This window comes from Ailuropoda melanoleuca, chromosome 13 (genome assembly GCF_002007445.2).
Source record: "Ailuropoda melanoleuca isolate Jingjing chromosome 13, ASM200744v2, whole genome shotgun sequence".
Taxonomy (NCBI): domain Eukaryota; kingdom Metazoa; phylum Chordata; class Mammalia; order Carnivora; family Ursidae; genus Ailuropoda; species Ailuropoda melanoleuca.
This window is the reverse complement of record NC_048230.1, coordinates 83,606,469-83,625,128: the sequence shown is the minus strand read 5'-3', so window position 1 is coordinate 83,625,128 and position 18,660 is coordinate 83,606,469. Positions and strand designations below refer to the sequence as shown.

General features: G+C 38.2%; 1 protein-coding gene across 2 annotated transcripts in view; it reads left to right on the top strand.

Annotated features, from left to right (window-relative positions):
- SEL1L2 (SEL1L2 adaptor subunit of ERAD E3 ligase) overlaps positions 1–18,660 on the top strand; it is a 78,103-nt gene that overhangs the window by 30,886 nt on the left and 28,557 nt on the right. For both annotated transcript variants that reach the window (XM_034641191.1, XM_019798910.2), the window contains exons 4-8: positions 6,715–6,768; positions 7,226–7,285; positions 7,376–7,457; positions 8,660–8,814; positions 9,510–9,566. In XM_034641191.1, coding sequence (XP_034497082.1) covers positions 6,715–6,768; positions 7,226–7,285; positions 7,376–7,457; positions 8,660–8,814; positions 9,510–9,566 — 408 coding nt within the window. The remainder of the gene's footprint in view (positions 1–6,714; positions 6,769–7,225; positions 7,286–7,375; positions 7,458–8,659; positions 8,815–9,509; positions 9,567–18,660) is intronic.

Sequence of the window (18,660 nt, the reverse complement as noted above, 5' to 3'; positions counted from 1 at the left end):
TTCCAGCATATCATTCTCCATCCCATTAAGAATGTCAGTAGTGCAACATTTCCTCAGGGAGTGTTCCTCGATTACCTCCAGGATTTCTTCCAAACTACTGGCTCATTCTACAACTATTAACGTTGACACTTTCCAATTTGACTAAATTTATACTTTTACTTTTTCTTCAATCAAATCACACATAGTTGGAAGTTCAGTTCAAAGTTAGCAAGAATGTTTGATGCTGAACACCTTAATCATGACAATGTTTGATGCTGAACACCTTAATCATAATAACCCTTTGTGATAAATAAATCGGTCACAACAGCTTCTCATTATTCATTAGTTTTTCATCCATTCCTAGGGATTTGGCAATTCCTCCTGTGTTTAGTGGGATAACTTGGCTTGTGACAGCTTTTGCACATAATTTAGTAACAAAAAGTAATGCAGTTTCATTGACTTTGAGATATCTCCTTTTTTTTTTTAAGAAACTTGTAACTACTTTGTTTCAACAGGGCTATGACAAATATGGCATCAATGATGCAGACCAGATTCAGAGAACACACACGATGATGAATATTACCTAAAATATATCACATGAGGAAGGCAAAATAAGGAATCTTTGTGGGAGAGAACACCAAGCACCAAATAGCTGCCCTCGATTGCCTACAAGGCAGAAAGTAGTACAAGAAGGAATTGATTTGTTAAGCACCAAACTACCATACATCTTAAACAAAGTACTAAGGCAGCAACTACTGTACAGAGATTAATTTTGGTTTACTGTGTATCTACTTAACTTAATGAACCTAATGAACTTCCCTCCCAGCAACAGAGACGTCCATTTGTATTGGTTAGGATTCTCTGAATTCAAGTACAGAAAATACGTCTGGCTTAAGCAAAAGTGTGATTTTTTTGGCTCATTCAACTGTGATGTTGTAGCTGCCTTTAGATTGGATCCAGAGACTAGAATGAAGACATCAAGACATGCTTTCTTTGTTTCACTTTTTTCTACAATGGTTTTGGGTGGCTTGACCTCATGAAGGCAAAAACAGTCACTCAACGAACCTACGTATCTTTAGCCCTTAAATCTGCAAGTCTCTGTAAAAGAAGCCAGTTTCTTTCGCAATGATTTCAGCAGAAGTGTTGGGTTAAATCACAAGACCACCCCGAATCAATCACTGCATCCAAGAGGAGAGTAATCTGACCATCTAGATTCATGTGACTCTCTAGATTCAGAAAGCCCTGAGGAGCCCCGTTGAACCGAAAGAATTCAGAACAGAAGGAAAATGGTTTCATAAAGAGAATCCAGGCAGACAAAACAACAGCAACAAAAAACACATACCCTGACCACATCTACATACAAGATTTTATATGAAAGAGCATCCCAAACAAAATTAAAAAGCAAAAAATTTACAGTTATTTTCAAAAAACTATCACACAAAGAAAAAAGTTAATTTACCTTTAAAAATAGAAATGGTACTACATTCTTTGATTAGAAGCCATGAAACTGAAAATTACTGACAAAAAGCTTAAAATTCAACTATAAAATTTCAATACTCTCCTAATTTTTAGCAAATAGCAAAGATAAACTAGAAACTGAAATGACATATTAGGAACTCGATGATAACACTACATATAAAAGTTCAGGAATGTGTGGGGTGCCTGGATGGCACAGTCTTAAGCGTCTGCCTTCAGCTCAGGTTATGATCCCAGCGTTCTGGCTTCGCATCAGGCTCCCAGCTCAGCGGGAAACCTGTTTCTCCCTCTCCCACTCCCCCTGCTTGTGTTCCCTCTCTCACTGCCTCTCTCTGTCAAATAAGTAAATAAAATCTTAAAAAAAAAACTTAAGGAATGTGGCTAAAGCCACATGTAGAGGAAAATATACAGCTTTATTTATTAAAACAAATAAAAGACTTAAATACATATTTCAAAAGCTAAAAGAAAAAACAAAATAGCAAAAGAAAATAAACCTAGAAAATATAAGAGTATTTTAACAACTTTTTCAGATAATTGTAGATATTCTTCTTTGTTTCTACACCAAAGCTCAAAGGTGATAATTTCTTAAAGGTTAATTGCAGTGTGGCAACTGAAATCATATAATGAACTTTTCATATTCTGTTACATTAAAATCACCAGTCTATCCTGCGTTTTGAAAGGATTTTTTTTTAACCTAGACAGGATTTTATAACATCATGCATTGGTTATTTAGAAAATATCAGTTCACTAAGTTTTGCAAGTCTTCCAAATTTGACACATTGCATTATACAATATCAAAATGACATTTGTTAATACAACCGTCATGAAAAGTCTAAGTATTGGGGTGTCAAGCAGATATAAGGTATACATGGTAGCAGATATAAGCTTTCCAAAATTCTAATTTTTGCTTAAAATCTTGAATTTATCTTTGGCGACCATACTTTCAATAGCTTTTATTAAAGTGACAGACTTACCGTCCATTTTCAAGAAAATGTCTGCCAGTGTAAATGAACATAACTGATCCATTTTTCCTTCAAGTAAAGATGGTAATCCATGAGAAAAGTGGCTATTTCAGCTTGCAACTCAAGCAAGCATTTCAAGCATTTCTTTGAAACAACCGACATATTTCACTATTGGAAGTGCTTTATGCCTCTTCCTCTTAGTACTGCTTTTGCTGCATCTCATAAATTTTGCTATGTTGCATTTTAATTTTCATTTGCCTCAAGATACTTTCAAAATTTCCTTGTGATTTCTTCCTTGACCCATTGATAGTTCAAGAGTGTGATGCTTACTTTTCACATATTTGTGAATTTTCTAGTGTTCTTTTTGCTATTGATTTCTAGTTTCATTCCATTTTGTTCAGAAAATATACTTGTTATGATTTTAATCTTCTTAAATTTATTAATATTTGTTTTGTGACTTAACATATGGTCTAACCTGGAAAATGTTCTATGTGTTCTTAAAAAGAATAGCATTCTGCTATTGTTGGGTAGAATGTTCTATATATCTGTTAGGTCCATTTACTGTATTGTGTTGTTCAACTCCTCTATTTCTTCATTGAGCTTCTGTCAGGTTGTTCTATCAGTTATTGAAAATGGGGCATTAAAATCTCCTATTGCTGGGCACCTGGGTGGCTCTATTGGTTAGTGACTGCCTTTGGCTCAGGTCATGATCCCGGGGTCCTGGGGTTGAGTACCACATCAGGCTCTCTACTCAGCAGGGAGTTTGCTTCTCCCTCTCGCTCCACCCCTTCCCCCTTGCTTGTGCACTCTCTCTCTCTCAAATAAATAAAATCTTTAAATAAAATAAAATCTCCTATTATTGTGTTATTATCTATTTCTCTTTTCAGTTCAGTCAATGTTTGCTTCATATGTTTGGGTGCTCTGTTGTTAGAAGAATGATTATATCTTCCTGGTGAATTGACCCGATTATCATATAATGTCCCTTGTCTCTTGTGACATTTTATGACTTAAAGTCTATTTTGTTTCATATAATTATGGCCATCTCTCACTCTTTCGTTTTTAAGATTTTATTTATTTATTTAACAGAGAAAGAGAGAGTAGGAGCAGGGGGAGCTGCAGAGGGAGAAGCAGGCTCCCCACTGAGCAAGGAGCCCCATGCAGGACTCGATCCCAGGATCCTGGGATCATGACCTGAGCAGAAGGTAGCCGCTTAACCGACTGAGCTACCTAGGCGCCCTCTCTAGCTCTTTTTGTTACATTTTGCATGGAATATTTTTTTCCATCCTCTCACTTTAAGCCTGTATGTGTCCTTATATCTAAAGTCTCTCGAGGACATCGTGTAGTTGGATATTGTGGGGTTTTTTCTTTTTATCTATTCAGCCACTCTGTCTTTTAATTGGAAGAGTTTATTCCATTTATATTTAGAATAATTACTGATGAGGAAAGACTTACTGTTGCTATTTTATTGTTTTGTTTGTCTTGTGGTTATTTTGTCCCTCTTTTTCCCATCTTGGTCCCTTCTTTTATTATTTATTTATTTATTTATTTGGCAATGGCATGCTTTGATTCCTTTCTCATTTTCTTTTGTGCATCTTCTATACATATTTTCCTTGTAGTTACCATGGAGATTACATAAAACATCTTCTGGTTAAAGCAATCTATTTTAAATTGATACCAACTTAACTGCAGTCACAACACTCCTTCTTTCCCTCACTTTATGTTATCAGTGACCCAAATCACATCTTTTTATACTTTTATTCATCAACATTTTTATAGTTATCTTTTATGCTTCTATTTTTTTAAAATCTATACCAGAATTAAAAGTTACTTTTGCACCACCATTACAGTACTACAGGAATCTGTATTTGTCCATGTAATTATCTTTACCAGAAGGCTCTATATTTTTGTATATTTTCATGTTGCTGTCTAGCATCCTTTTTTTTTTCAACTTGAGGGATTCCTGTTAGCAGTTTTTATAAGGCAGGTCTAGTGTGATGAACTTCCTTAGCTTTTGTTTATCTGAGAAGGCCTTTATCTTTCCTTCATTTTCGAAAGTCAGTTTTGCCAGATACAGTATTCTTGGTTGACAGATTTTTCCTTTCAACATTCTGTATATATTAGTCCATTCCCTCTGGCTTGTAATGTTTCTGCTGAGGTATCTGCTCATAAACTTACGGGAGCTTTCTTGTACATGGTGAGTCTCTTTTGATATTTTCAAGATTCTGTCTTTGACATTTAACAGTTTGATTATAATGTGTCTGGCTATGGGGCTCTTTCAGTTCCTCCTAGTTGAAGTTTATTGAACTTCTTGAATTTGGATACCCATTTCCTTCCTCAGATTTGGGAAATTTTCAGCCACTATTTCTTAAAATAAGCTCACTACGCCTCTTTCCCTCACTTTTCTTCTGTGATTCCTATACTGTGTATATTGGTCCACTTGATGGTTTCCCATATAAGTCTCTGAGGATTTGCTTGACTTTTCTTCATTCTTTTTGTTCCACTGACTTGATAATTTGAAATGATCTGTGTTTGGGTTCATTAATTCTTTCTTGTGCTTGATCAAGTCTACTTTTGAACTCCTCTGGTGAATTTTTCAATTCAGTTATTGTATTCTTCAGCTCCAGAATTTTAAAAGGAGGCCTGCTTTCTTTCTTTCTTTCTTTTTCTTTCTTTCTTTCTTTCTTTCTTTCTTTCTTTCTTTCTTTTCTTTCTTTTTCTCTCTCTTTGTTGATATTCTCATTCTGTTCATGCACCCTTTTCCTGATTTTGGTTAATTGTTTATATATGCTATTTTATAACATTTTGAGCTATTTTGGATTTTTTTGTATGGTAATAATTTCTAGATCTCCATTTCTTTAGGGTTGTGGTTTTTTTAGACTTATTTTGTTCCTTCAATTGGGCTATATTTACTTGTTTCTTCATGTGCCTTGTTAATTTTTGCTGTGGTTATGCATTTAGAAATATAGCCACCTCTCCATCTTTACAGACTGGCTATATACAGGGGAAGACTTTCACCAACCAGCATAGGTGAGATTCTGGGGGCCTCTCAAATCATTTCTGGGGAGTGTGTCTTCTCTGGGCTTCTGTTTGTAATTTCCCAGTTAGAGAGATTTGTTGGTCTTTTTCAGGAGCTTGTAGTCTTTTGCTCCCTTTAGTGTCTGTTTATGACACTGCAGGTTCTATGGTATTGCAACAAGCTGCTAAATTCCCTTTTCTTCTTAGTGGTCCCAGGCATCTAAGGCATGCCAATTCCACCAGTGTTCCAAGTCAGAAGAGATAGGAACCAGTCTTTTGAGCAGCTTCCCAAAAGCCAGAACATTAGGCCCCAATTCCAGTCTTTTCTTTCCCTTCCAAAGGAAAAGCTACAAGCTGGGCACTTTTTGCTGATTGTGTCAAGTTCTTTGGTCCTTAACAGCCCCCCAGGAATCCAAAGTATACTGGTTCTTCATTAGGGCTCTGAGTCAGGCAAGACAGAAATCAGACCCATGGGCAGTCCTCCCAAATGCTGGAACATTGGACCTAAGTTCCACTCTTCTCTTTCCCTCCCAAGAGAAGAGCCCTGAATTGGGCTTTTTCTCCTGATCACACTGAGCTGTGCTGGTTTTTCTTACCTGTTTCAATGGATTGTTCTTTCTTTTCTTTGAGTTTCTCTGGGTTACTACGATTTCTTAACTGGTTTCTAGAATTCTCATAAAGACTTTTTGGACTGTATATTTTTGCTAAGTCAGTGTCTCTATAGGGGAACAAGATCTGGGGCTGCCTATTCCACCATCTTGCTATGTGATCAGACTTTCACTTTTATTCAATATAGCTTTTCCTGTTTGAACTTTTTTTATCCATCATATTTTCTTTCTTTAAAACTTAAGTTCAATTAGTCAACATATAGTACATCATTAGTTTTAGATGCAGTGTTGAATGATCATATTTTCTTTTAAAAATATGAAAAAAATTCAAATTTAAATTCAAAAATGTTGAAGGGAAAAAGTGTTTTCCATTGCTAAGAATGGCAAGCATATAAAAACCATTGGTTTATAATGTTTTATTATTATAATTTGTACTAAAGTCAGTAAATATTAGCCTATTTTCACATGTATTATACAAAACTCCCACTATTACCTTTTCCAAATTCTTACAGCCTTAGCAAAAGTGTAAAAAGGCATTTTGTTATAGTATAAGAAATAAACCAACAACACAAATTATTATGGAGCAGACATTTAAAATACTTTTCACCAATGTAAATAAGAATAATTGTGAAATAAATGGATTTATTTAGTTTTCCTTTTCTTTTGGGCTTTAGGCATTAGGATTTTTGTCTTCTTATGGAATAGGAATGGAATATGATCAAGCCAAGGTAAGGTCATTCTATTTTTTTCTGGAACGAAACCGAATTTTTTAAAAGGGGACATTGAATAGCCTTCTCTTTAGGTAAAGGAGCTCACTTGAGAGTGGTGGTTAAAAGCACCAGCTCAATAGTCAGAAGTTTAAGGTTAAAATACCATAAGTTTCTTAATTTCCCATATTTCAGGTTTGCCATGATAAATAATATCTACTTCATAGGTATTTTGTGATGAGTAAATGAAATATCATGTACAATGCCCTTTTTAAAGACTCCAGAGCTCACTAAGCGCTCCAAAAATGTCAGCCAGTTTTACAGATTCAGAGGACAAAATTTGGAATTTATTTTGGAGTAGTTCAAGGTTCATTGTTGGGTTAGGAATAAAAAAGCAATGATTGGTTTGAACTTCAAATCTGAATGGTGGATATAGATATAGGGGTTTTTTGTTGTTGTTGTTTGTTTTTTACTTTAGGCACTGATATATTACACCTTTGGAAGTGCTGGAGGAAGCATGATGTCCCAGATGATTTTGGTATGTAAATTAAATTTTCTTGGGCTTAAATAGGTGTGTTATAAATACAACATTGTCAGAATATTAAGAATATATATGCCTGTGTTTTAGGGGTACAGATATTTGTCAGGAATCAATGTTCTACAGAATTGTGAAGTTGCCCTAAATCATTACAAGAAGGTGGCAGATTATAGTGAGTAATCTACACAATTTATCTTAAGATAAATAGACTAATTGCTGAGCAATTAGAAGAATAAATCAATGTCAGTTGGTATATTTATGAAAGTATTAAATGACTACTTTTTAAAATATTTGTTATAATTCTTTTAATACAATGTAGAGTTTTCTGATTTCTTAATAGTTACTTTTCAAAAGTTTTAAATGGATGTGCTCATCTTTTATTTTTGTTAGTATATGTCCCTATGTTCTTGTGCTGTGCTTTCCTTCAACTGACAGTTTGAATGTAGCATCAATAAATATTAAACAGTTTTTCTAATTCTAATATTTAGAATATGGGATGGCTTGTTAAAAATTCCTGAAGAAATGGATGTAAGATACATATACTATCAATCTCTATCACTGCACTTGAGACCAATTCAAGTAATCATTATTCTATTATCCTATCCTTTGTCTACAAAAAATAGAGCATGAGATTAGTATGTTTCTAGAATCATTTTCAAAGTCATATGTAACATTTCATCTTACACATCACTGAACTAGACTACATAATAGATTTTTAAATAAAAGTTTTCCAAGAAGTGAATAAGGTAAGGTCCATATGGTTAATTTCTGTGATCAGAATAATATCCAAATACGCATCTTTGGCATTATTAGGATCTGAGAAAGAAAAGAGCAAAATAACCGCTTTTTAATGTAAGATGCTATATATAACAAGATCATTTCATATGCTTAATGAAATTGGAATATTACTATATGTATTTCACACTGCATACTCAGATTTATTCAAACATACTTATCTTTATATTTATTTTCAGACTATTCAAAGCAAGTCATTAAGGAGCAATAATTATTCTTACATTGTAGTTTCAATATCAGAAAAAGTCAATGGTAGAAGGGGCCAGTTGCCTGCTCCTAACATCTGTCTTCTTTCCTTGAGCCTGCTTGGCCAAGCTCTTCAGTAGGCTCTGATATATGTTGATACAATTTTTGTAAGGACTGCAAAAAATAATGAGGTTTCTTGCATTTTTCTCAGAACCAAATAAACAAAAATCCATAACTTTCTATCTCTTAAGGGTAGATGTCCTTTTTTCTGTTAGTAGACCAGATCTCTGTACAATTTAAGTAGAATCAGCCTACCAGTGTTTTCTCTAAGTTGACTGTTATCTCTTGCAACCTTGTGTATTCTGGCTATTCTCTGGTTTGTTCTGTTCACAGTTGCTGACAAATTGGAAAAAAGTGAAGGTATTCCAGTGGAAAAAGTGAGACTAACTGAGAGACCTGAAAATCTGAGTTCTAACAGTGAGATTTTGGATTGGGACATATACCAATACTATAAATTTTTGGCAGAAAGAGGAGATGTTCAGATACAAGTAATGTATACAGATGAATTTGGATTTTTAGAACATGCAAATTTCAAAGGGTTTGGTTGTCTGAGTCCTAAAAGGTTAACAATGCTCCATCCTGAATGTGAACAAGAAGAGACATCCGATCCTCTTTTCTTGTTCCCTGCTACTTGCAGTTTCTATAGCCTATGGGAGAGCCAACTGTCATAGTAATGGCAATTTTTTCTTTTGCATTTACTCCTAAAAATTTTACTCTTAAAAAAACTAGATTTTAAGTGTAGAAAAAAAGCACATTCAGTGTTGAGTTTAGTATAAATGAACTCTTAACCAGCATTCAGAAGTATTATGTCTTTGAGAATGGGAATGGGACAGCATTTGTGTGACCTTTGAGAGCTAAGAGTAAAGGCTGCTAGGTTTATGTTTCCAGGTGTTGCTGTATACCAAGAGGCCAGCTTCCTGACACTGAGGAAGCCAGATGCCCAGCATCAATCAATTACCCAGTAAAAGATATAGCCTGGAATGTTTTTTCTGCTTCTTTTTTAGACATGCCAACTGCATCAAACTGAAACAGTATACTATAATAAAATCACCAAGTAAATGTTTTCTTCATTTTTTTTCACACTTTTTATTCATTTATTTTTCAAATTGAGGTATAATTGGCTTATTTTCTTCATTTAAATTAATGCTATTACTAAATAATTTTCAAAAATTGTCATTCCTAGGTATCTCTTGGACAATTACATCTAACTGGGAGGAAAGGTCTGGATCAGGATTACTATGTAAGTCAGTCTGAAGATTCAGTCATGTGGGGTAAGGAGGAGAGTGGTGACGGAAGATGGGGTGATAGAGGCAAAAAGGGAGGAGGGGGGCATGGAAAAGTTGCTGGGGAAAAATTGCTACTTCCTTGGTCAGATCAGCTTTCTAGCTTTTGAGGAAGAACAAAGTTCACCAAAGGAAGCACTTTTCCTACCTGCCTCTAAATACTAAGGAGTAGATGCCTCTGAAAGAGCATTTGGGGCCAGGGAGTTTCCATGTTCCCCTTGAACCTAGCCTCTTCCCTCCCTAACTAGGGTTAGGTGAAGTAGATACCCTCACCTGCCAGCCTTGGATACAACCATTCCCCAAAAGCCAGCTGTGGGGAGTCCACCCAGGAGTCTCTTGCTGAGATCAGAGGACCAGCCTCAGACTGCCTACAATATAATTAGAAATATTATGAAACATCTTTATAAATTTGCAAAGCTCCTTTCAATCATTTTGCTTAACCCTACCTTATCCCAGTGAGATTAGAAGATTAGATAACAATTCAAATTTATAGTGGAGTAAAAAGCAAATAAGCTTGACCTACACAAGATCTCAGTAAGATACCAGAGCAGGGGGATAAGGTCTCATCTAGAGTCTAATTGTGGTTTCAAAGCCATAGATCCCCTCAGATCTGAGGAAGTAACTGGGATTCTTTTTAAAGGATGATTTTGCAGCCTTTGTCCTTTTATAGGAGCCACGTGCTCACTGTCTCAAAGGAACACATAGCCTATTTCAACATAGTCCCTATGGCTAAGCAATAGAAATAACTACTTTAATAAGATGATTACATAAAATAGTGATCTGTTGTTACTGTTCATTTCATTTTATATTGTTTTTATGAGTGTAACTTGTGTTTTATATGAGATACAATACACATTGGCTAAATGTCAAAGCTAATTTCATAAAATGTGATAAAATAGGTAGCAACTGAATAAGCACATGCATGTTAGGACAGCTCAATTGAAAGTCTTCAGATTTTATTAATCCTCAACATAACCAAGGTTCTATCTTCTTAGATGGGAAGTTCTAGATTCACAATATTACACCTAGTGTCAGATTTCAGCCTGCAGTGAGTTTCTCATGTTAAATAACAGATGCATAAACTGGGAAGAATTACGCATTTTCCATAAACATGAAATTCTCTTGAGTATGAAGGCACCCAAACTTCGGCTGTAGGAAATACCCCTCAATCTTTGCAGAGTACATAAAAACTCCACAAAGCTCAATAATCCAGGGCAGCTCCGGCCACTGCAAACACCAGATGGGAGTTGCCTCCAGATAAGGATGAAGTATAATCCCAGGGCTGGCAGTGAAGGATTCTGGTGCTGTAGTGGCAACAGCCAGGCACTTGGGCAGCACCAAGGAGCCCAGTCAGGCTCTCCTACGGGCTCATTCACAGAGGTTTTATTATCTCTGTCTTACAGATGAGGAGCTGAGGGTGGAGGGATGAAGTAAATTGTTTCAATATCACAGCTGAGTAGTAATGTTGGTTAAGAATCAGAATTTGAAATCTGGGCTCCAGCATTCAAAGCCTTCTCTTTCCATTAAACCTTACTTCCTTTTAACCTCTAGGTGGGGGGCAGATAGTATACAGCCTCTAAAATCTAGTTTCCTCATTTGTAAAGCAAAAAGAAGGAATGATATAATTAGGTTTCTTTAGCTCTAACTTTCAAATGGTCAGCTTGGGCTCCATGCTTCCCATCCAGACATTGTCAAAAATCTGGTTTAATTCCAGAACCATCAGAGTGGCTCAGGCATATGCTGCGGGCAAGCGCAGACTTGTCGTTCCAGCTTTCCTCAACCTAATAAACCCAAACCTGCATGGAGGGCTCCAGTCAAGGTTTCAAACCTTAAGACTGATTGGCTTATGCATGGGTTAGTTTAGGCTGCATCATAAACCACTCCCCAACTTAGATGGCTTAAAACAACAACCATTTATTTAATTCCTGATTTTGCCAGGTCAGCAGTTTTGGCTGGGCTCAGCTGAGTAATTCTGGTCTCAGGCAGGCTCATCCAATCTTGACTAGGCTTGTTACACGCATCTGTAGAGTATTGGCCAGGGCTGGCTGGTTTATGATGGCCTCATCTGTGACACCTAGGATGACTAGGGGTCTCCACATGTTCCCTTCCTCCAGCCAATTGTGCCCAAGCTTTTCACATGGCAGCCCAGGGTTCTAAGAAGACAAGCACAAAAGTCTTTTACAGCCTAGGGGTGGAACTCACAAATCACTTCGACCACGTTCTTTTGGCCAAAACAAATTACAAGGCCATGCAACATTGAAGGGGCGGGGAAAAGGACTTCTCTTAATAGGCACAACTGCGAAGTATTGTGGTCATTTTTGCTCCTTGCAGCTTAGCTGTACCAGGATCGACTTGAAGTGGCATGGAGTGAGAGAAGTTAAAAGGATAAACCCAAATTCTGAAAGGCTGTTACTACAACTCTTCCCATGGCTGGCCTCTCATCTTCTGAGTCTTACCTCCTGAGAGAGGATTTTCTTGATCAACCCTACTCTCCACCACTTATCCTATCACAGTGTTTGTTTTCCCATATCACCCCTGAATTATATTAATCTTGACTTGCTTACTATTTGTCTTCTCACAGTGGAATGTAAGTTCTTGTCTGATTTGCTCATTCTTTTGTATCCTAAACTCTGATAGTACTGGGTACATATTACATACTTGGGATTTAGTGAATGAATGAATGAATGAATGATAGCATCCTAAGCATTATATGTTGGTCCTCAGCCTGAGAACCACCACTTGAGCCAGTATGCTAATGCTTCAGTCCACCGAAGAAAATGATTAGTGTAAGGTTCTTTATAATTGTAAGTAATGTCCAGTTTACTGCCCAGCAAATTAAATATTAAAATACCGGGAAAGAGAGAGTGGAAAAGATGGTGGAGGAGTAGGGGAGCTTTTTTCAGCTGGTCCCCTGAATCGAGCTGGATATCTACCAGAACATCCTGAACACCCACGAAATCAGCCTGAGACACAGGAAGATACATCTGGATCTCTACAAATGAACATCTCTAGCACTGAGTATTGAGGTATGAAGCGGGGAGCCGTGAATCCACGCACAGATATTGGAAGATAAACGGAAGGGGGAGGGAGCCGCCGCACTCGGGCACCAGGAAGCAGTAGCCACCTGCACAGGGGAGCAGGTGGACTTGCAGACAAGCACCCGTGAGAAAGCAGACTGAGACCGTGAGCCCAGGAACGCGTGCGACCAGACTGAAAACCGGAGCTCCAGGACGCGCACTAGAATAAGACTGAAACACAGAGCTTGGGAGTGCGTGTGGGAACCGGGGGCGGCTGGTGGTGTTAGAAGCACAAAGGACAGAGATGTGCCAGCCCTGGAAGCAAGGGCTGGGAGAGTGGCTGTGGGGCACACAACCTGGGACACCGTGGGGTTTTCAGCAGCACCGACGGAAACAGAGTTAAAGTGGCCAGGAGAGCTCAGTGGAGAGCGGACTGCAATCTCTCTGTTCTGAGACAGAGGTTAGGCTAAGGCCACTGCTGCTCTGACTCTCAAAAGAGGCACAGAAAACCGCCAGGGAAAACTGTCAGAGAACAAAAGCCACAAATACTGGTTCACATTGTGCCCATCCCCAACCCCCCTCGCAGGGGATGGGGCAACTCTACCCAAACAGGGTTGCTTGAGTATCAGTGTGGCAGGCCCCTCCCCCAGAAGGCAGGCGAAAAATCAAGAAGCCCACGTCCCTAAGGTCCCTATAAAACAAGTGCACACTGCCTGGGTCCTGGTCAATAATTTGGGCTCTGTGTCCCTGCAACCTCTCCTCATCAGAATGACGAGGAGGAGAAACCCACAGCAAAGAAAGGACACAGAGACTGTGGCCTCTGCCACAGAACTGATGGATATGGATATAACCAAATTGTCAGATATGGAGTTCAGGGGTGCATGGGTGGCTCAGTCATTAAGCGTCTACCTTTGGCTCAGGGCGTGATCCCAGAGTACTGGGATCGAGCCCCACATTGGGCTCCTCCACTGGGAGCCTGCTTCTTCCTCTCCCACTTCCCCTGCTTGTGTTCCCTCTCTCACTGGCTGTCTCTCTCTCTGTCAAATAAATAAATAGAATCTTTAAAAAAAAAAAGAAAAGAAAAGAAATGGAGTTCAGAGTAACAATGGTCAAGATGATGTGTAAGCCTGAAGAAAATATTAACAAAAATATTAACGAGAATATAAAATCTCTAAGGGAGGAAATGAGAACGAATGTGGCAGAAATTAAAAATGCTATGAATCAAATGCAGTCAAAACTAGATGCTCTGATGGCCAGGGTAAATGAGGCAGAAGAATGAATTAGGGAATTGGAAGATGGGATGGTAGAAGAGAAAGTAAAAATGGAAACTTGGCTCAAAAAAATCTAATCTCAAGAATGTAGATTACGGGAGATTACTGAATCAATGAAATGTTCCAGTGTCAGAATCATCGGCATCCCTGAGGCAGTGGAGAAAGAGAGAGGTCTAGAAAAGATATTTGAACAAATTGTGGCTGAGAACTTCCCTAATCTGACAAAGGAAATAAGCATTCCTGTACAAGAGGCAGAGAGGACCCCTCCCAAGCTCAACCATGACAAACCTACGCCACGTCACGTCATAGTGCAATTCACAAATATTAGATCCAAGGATACAGTCTTGAAAGCGGCCAGGGGGAAGAAAATCCTTACGTACAGAGGGAGGAATATCAGAATAACGTCAGACCTGTCTACAGAGACCTGGAAGGCCAGGAAGGTTTGGCAAGGTATATTCAAAGCTCTAACTGAGAAGAACATGCAGCCAAGGATCCTTTATCCAGCAAGGCCGTCATTTAGAATTGATGGAGAAACAAGGACCTTCCAAGACTGGCAGAAACTGAAGGAATATGGGACAACCAAGCCAGCCCTACAAGAGATATTAAGGGGGGTTCTATAGAAGTAAAAATGCCCCAAGAGTGATACAGAACAGAAATTTACAATCTATAGAAACAAAGACAACATGCAACATGACATCATTAAAATCATATCTCTCAATAATCACTCTCAATGTGAATGGCCTAAATGCTCCCAAAAAATGCCAGAGGGTTGCAGATTGGATAAAAAGACAGGACCCATCCATTTGCTGTCTACAAGAGACTCATCTCAAACCTAAAGCTACATCCAGACTGAAAGTGAAGGGATAGAAAACCATTTTTCATGCCAATGGACCTCAAAAGAAAGCTGGGGTAGCAATTCTCATATCAGACAGATTAGATTTTAAACTAAACACTGCAGTTAGAGATACAGAAGGACACTATATTATTCTTAAATGATGTATCCAACAAGTGGATATGACAATTATAAATATCTATGCCCCCAACAGGGGAGCAGCTAGATACACAAGCCAACTCTTAACCAGAATAAAGAGACATATGGATAATAATATATTAATACATCAACACTCCACTCTCAGCAATAGACAGATCACCTAAGCAGAAAATCAACAAAGAAACAAGAGCTTTGAATGACATATTGGACCAGATGGACCTCATAGATACATACAGAACACTACAACCCAGAACAACAGAATACTTGTTCTTTTCGAATGCACATGGAACTTTCTCCAGAATAGACCATATACTGGGTCACAAAACAGGTCTCAACCGATACCAAAAGACTGAGATTATTCCCTGCATATTCTCAGACCACAATGCTTTGAAACTGGAACTCAATCACAAGGAAAAATTTGGAAGAAGCTCAAACACTTGGAAACTAAGAACCATCCTGCTCAAGAATGATTGGGTAAATCAGGTAATTAAGAAGGAGATCAAACAATTTTTGGAGACCAATGAAAATGAAAACACATCGGTCCAAAACCTATGGGACACTGCAAAGTCAGTCCTAAGGGAAAATGCATAGCCATCCAAGCCTCACTTAAAAGAATAGAAAAATCTAAAATGCAGTTTTTATATTCTCACCTCAAGAAGCTGGAGCTGGAACAGAAGAATAGGCCTAACCCACGCAGGAGAAGGCAGGTAATCAAGATTAGAGCAGAGATCAATGAATTAGAAACCAGGAGCACAGTAGAGCAGATCAAAAGAACTAGAAGCTGGTTCTTTGAAAGAATAATAAGATTGATAAGCCACTGGCCAGACTTATTCAAAAGAATAGAGAAAGGACCCAAATTAATAAAATTATGAATGGAAGGGGAGAGATCATGACCAACACCAATGAAATAAGAAGGATCATTAGAAACTTTATCAACAGCTTTATGCCAATAAATTAAACAACCTTGAAGAAATGGATGCCTTCCTGGAAACCTATAAACTACCAAGACTGAAACGGGAAGAAATTGATTATTTAAACAGACCGATTAATTATGAGGAGATTGAAGCAGTGATCAAAAATCTCCCCAAAAACAAGAGTCCAGGGCCTGATGGATTCCCCAGGGAATTCTACCAAACATTCAAAGAAGAAATAATACCTATTCTCTTGAAGCTGTTTCAAAAAATAGAAACATATCCCTGATGAATATGGATGCCAAAATTCTCAACGAGATCCTAGCTAATAGAAGCCAACAGTACATCAAAAGGATTATCCAACATGACCAAGTGGGATTCATCCCTGGGATGCAAGCATGGTTCAACATTCACGTGTCAATCAGTGTGATAGACCGTATCAACAAGAAAAGAGTCAAGAACCATATGATCCTCTCAATTGATGCAGAAAAAGCATTTGACAAAATACAGCATCCTTTCCTGATTAAAACCCTTCAGAGTGTAGGGATAGAGAGTACATTTCTCAATTTCATAAAAACCATCTATGAAAAGCCTACAGCGAATATCATTCTCAATGGGGAAAACCTGAAAGCCTTTCCCTTAAGATCAGGAACACGACAAGGATGCCCACTCTTGCCAAATTATTCAACATAGTACTAGAAGTCCTTGCAACTGCAATCAGATGACAAAAAGGGATCAAAGGTATCCAAATCGGCAAAGAAGAAGTCAAAATGTCTCTCTTCGCAGATGACATGATACTCTATATGGAAAACCCAAAAGAATCCACTCCCAAACTATTAGAAGTTATAGAACAATTCAGTAATGTGGCAGGATACAAAATCAATGCCCAGAAATCAGTTGCATTTCTATACATGAATAACGAGACTGAAGAAAGAGAAATTAGGGAATCCATCCCATTTACAATAACACCAAAAACCATACGTTACCTTGGAATTAACTTAACCAGAGACGTAAAGGACCTATATGCTAGAAACTATAGATCACTTTTGAAAGATATTGAGGAAGACATAAAAAGATGGAAAAATATTCCATGCTCATGGATTGGAAGAATTAACATAGTTAAAATGTCCATACTACCCAGAGCAATCTACACTTTCAATGCTATCCCGATCAAAATACCGAGGACATTTTTCAAAGAACTGGAACAAATAGTCCTTAAATTTGTATGGAACCAGAAAAGGCCCCGAATCTCCNTGCCAAGGAATCGTTGAAAAGGAAAAACAAAGCTGGGGGCATCACGTTGCCAGATTTCAAGCTATACTACAAAGCTGTGATCACAAAGACAGCATGGTACTGGCACAAAAACAGACACATCGACCAATGGAACAGAATAGAGAACCCAGAAATGGACCCTCGGCTCTTTGGGCAACTAATCTTTGCCAAAGCAGGAAAAAACATCCAGTGGAAAAAAGACCGTCTCTTCAATAAATGGTGCTGGGAAAATTGGACAGCTACATGCAAAAGAATGAAACTTGACCACTCTCTCACACCATACACAAAAATAAACTCCAAATGGATGAAAGACCTCAATGTGAGACAGGAAGATCAGTAGGAGAAGGAAGGGAAGAATGAAGGGGTCAGGTAAACAGAAGGGGGAATGAACCATGAGAGACTGTGGACTCTGGGAAACAAACTGAGGGCTTCAGAGGGGAGGGGAGCGGGAGATTTGGATAGGCTGGTGATGGGTACTAAGGAGGGCACACATTGCATGGTGCACTGGGTGTTTTACGCAAATAATAAATCATGGAACATTGCATCAAAAACTGGGGATGTACTGTATGGTGACTAATATAACAAAATAAAAATCATTAATTAAAAAAATAATAGAGGAGAACATAGGCTGCAACCTCTTTGACATCAGCCACAGCAACTTTTTTCATGACACATCTCCAAAAGCAAGAGAAACAAAAGAAAAAATGAACTTGTGGGACTTCATCAAGATAAAAAGCTTCTGCACAGCCAAGGAAACAGTCAAAAAAACTAAGAGACAGCCCACGGAATGGGAGAATATATTTGCAAAGGACACCACAGATAAAGGACTGGTATCCAAGATCTACAAAGAACTTCTCAAACTCAATACACGAGAAACAAATAAACAAATCATAAAATGGGCAGAAGATATGAACAGACACTTTTCCAATGAAGACATACAAATGGCTAACAGACACATGAANGCTTGTGGGACTTCATCAAGATTAAAACTTCTGCACAGCCAAGGAAACAGTCAAAAAAACTAAGAGGCAGCCCACGGAATGCGAGAAGGTATTTGCAAGTGACACTACAGATAAAAGACTGTTATCCAAGATCTACAAAGCACTTCTCAAACTCAGTACATGAGAAACAAATAATCAAATCAAAAAATGGGCAGAAAATATGAACAGACACTTTTCCAATGAAGACATACAAATGGCTAACAGACACATGAAAAAATGTTCAAAATCATTAGCCATCAGGGAAATTCAAATCAAAACCACACTGAGATACCACCTTACGCCAGTTAGAATGGCAAAGATAGACAAGGCAAGAAACAACAATTGTTGGAGAGGANAGAGAGAATGTGGAGAAAGGGGATCCCTCTGACACTGTTGGTGGGAATGCAAGTTGGTACAGCCACTTTGGAAAACAGTGCGGAGGCCCCTTAAAAAGTTAAAAATAGGGGCGCCTGGGTGGCACAGCGGTTGGGCGTCTGCCTTCGGCTCAGGGCGTGATCCCGGCGTTATGGGATCGAGCCCCACATCAGGCTCCTCTGCTATGAGCCTGCTTCTTCCTCTCCCACTCCCCCTGCTTGTGTTCCCTCTCTC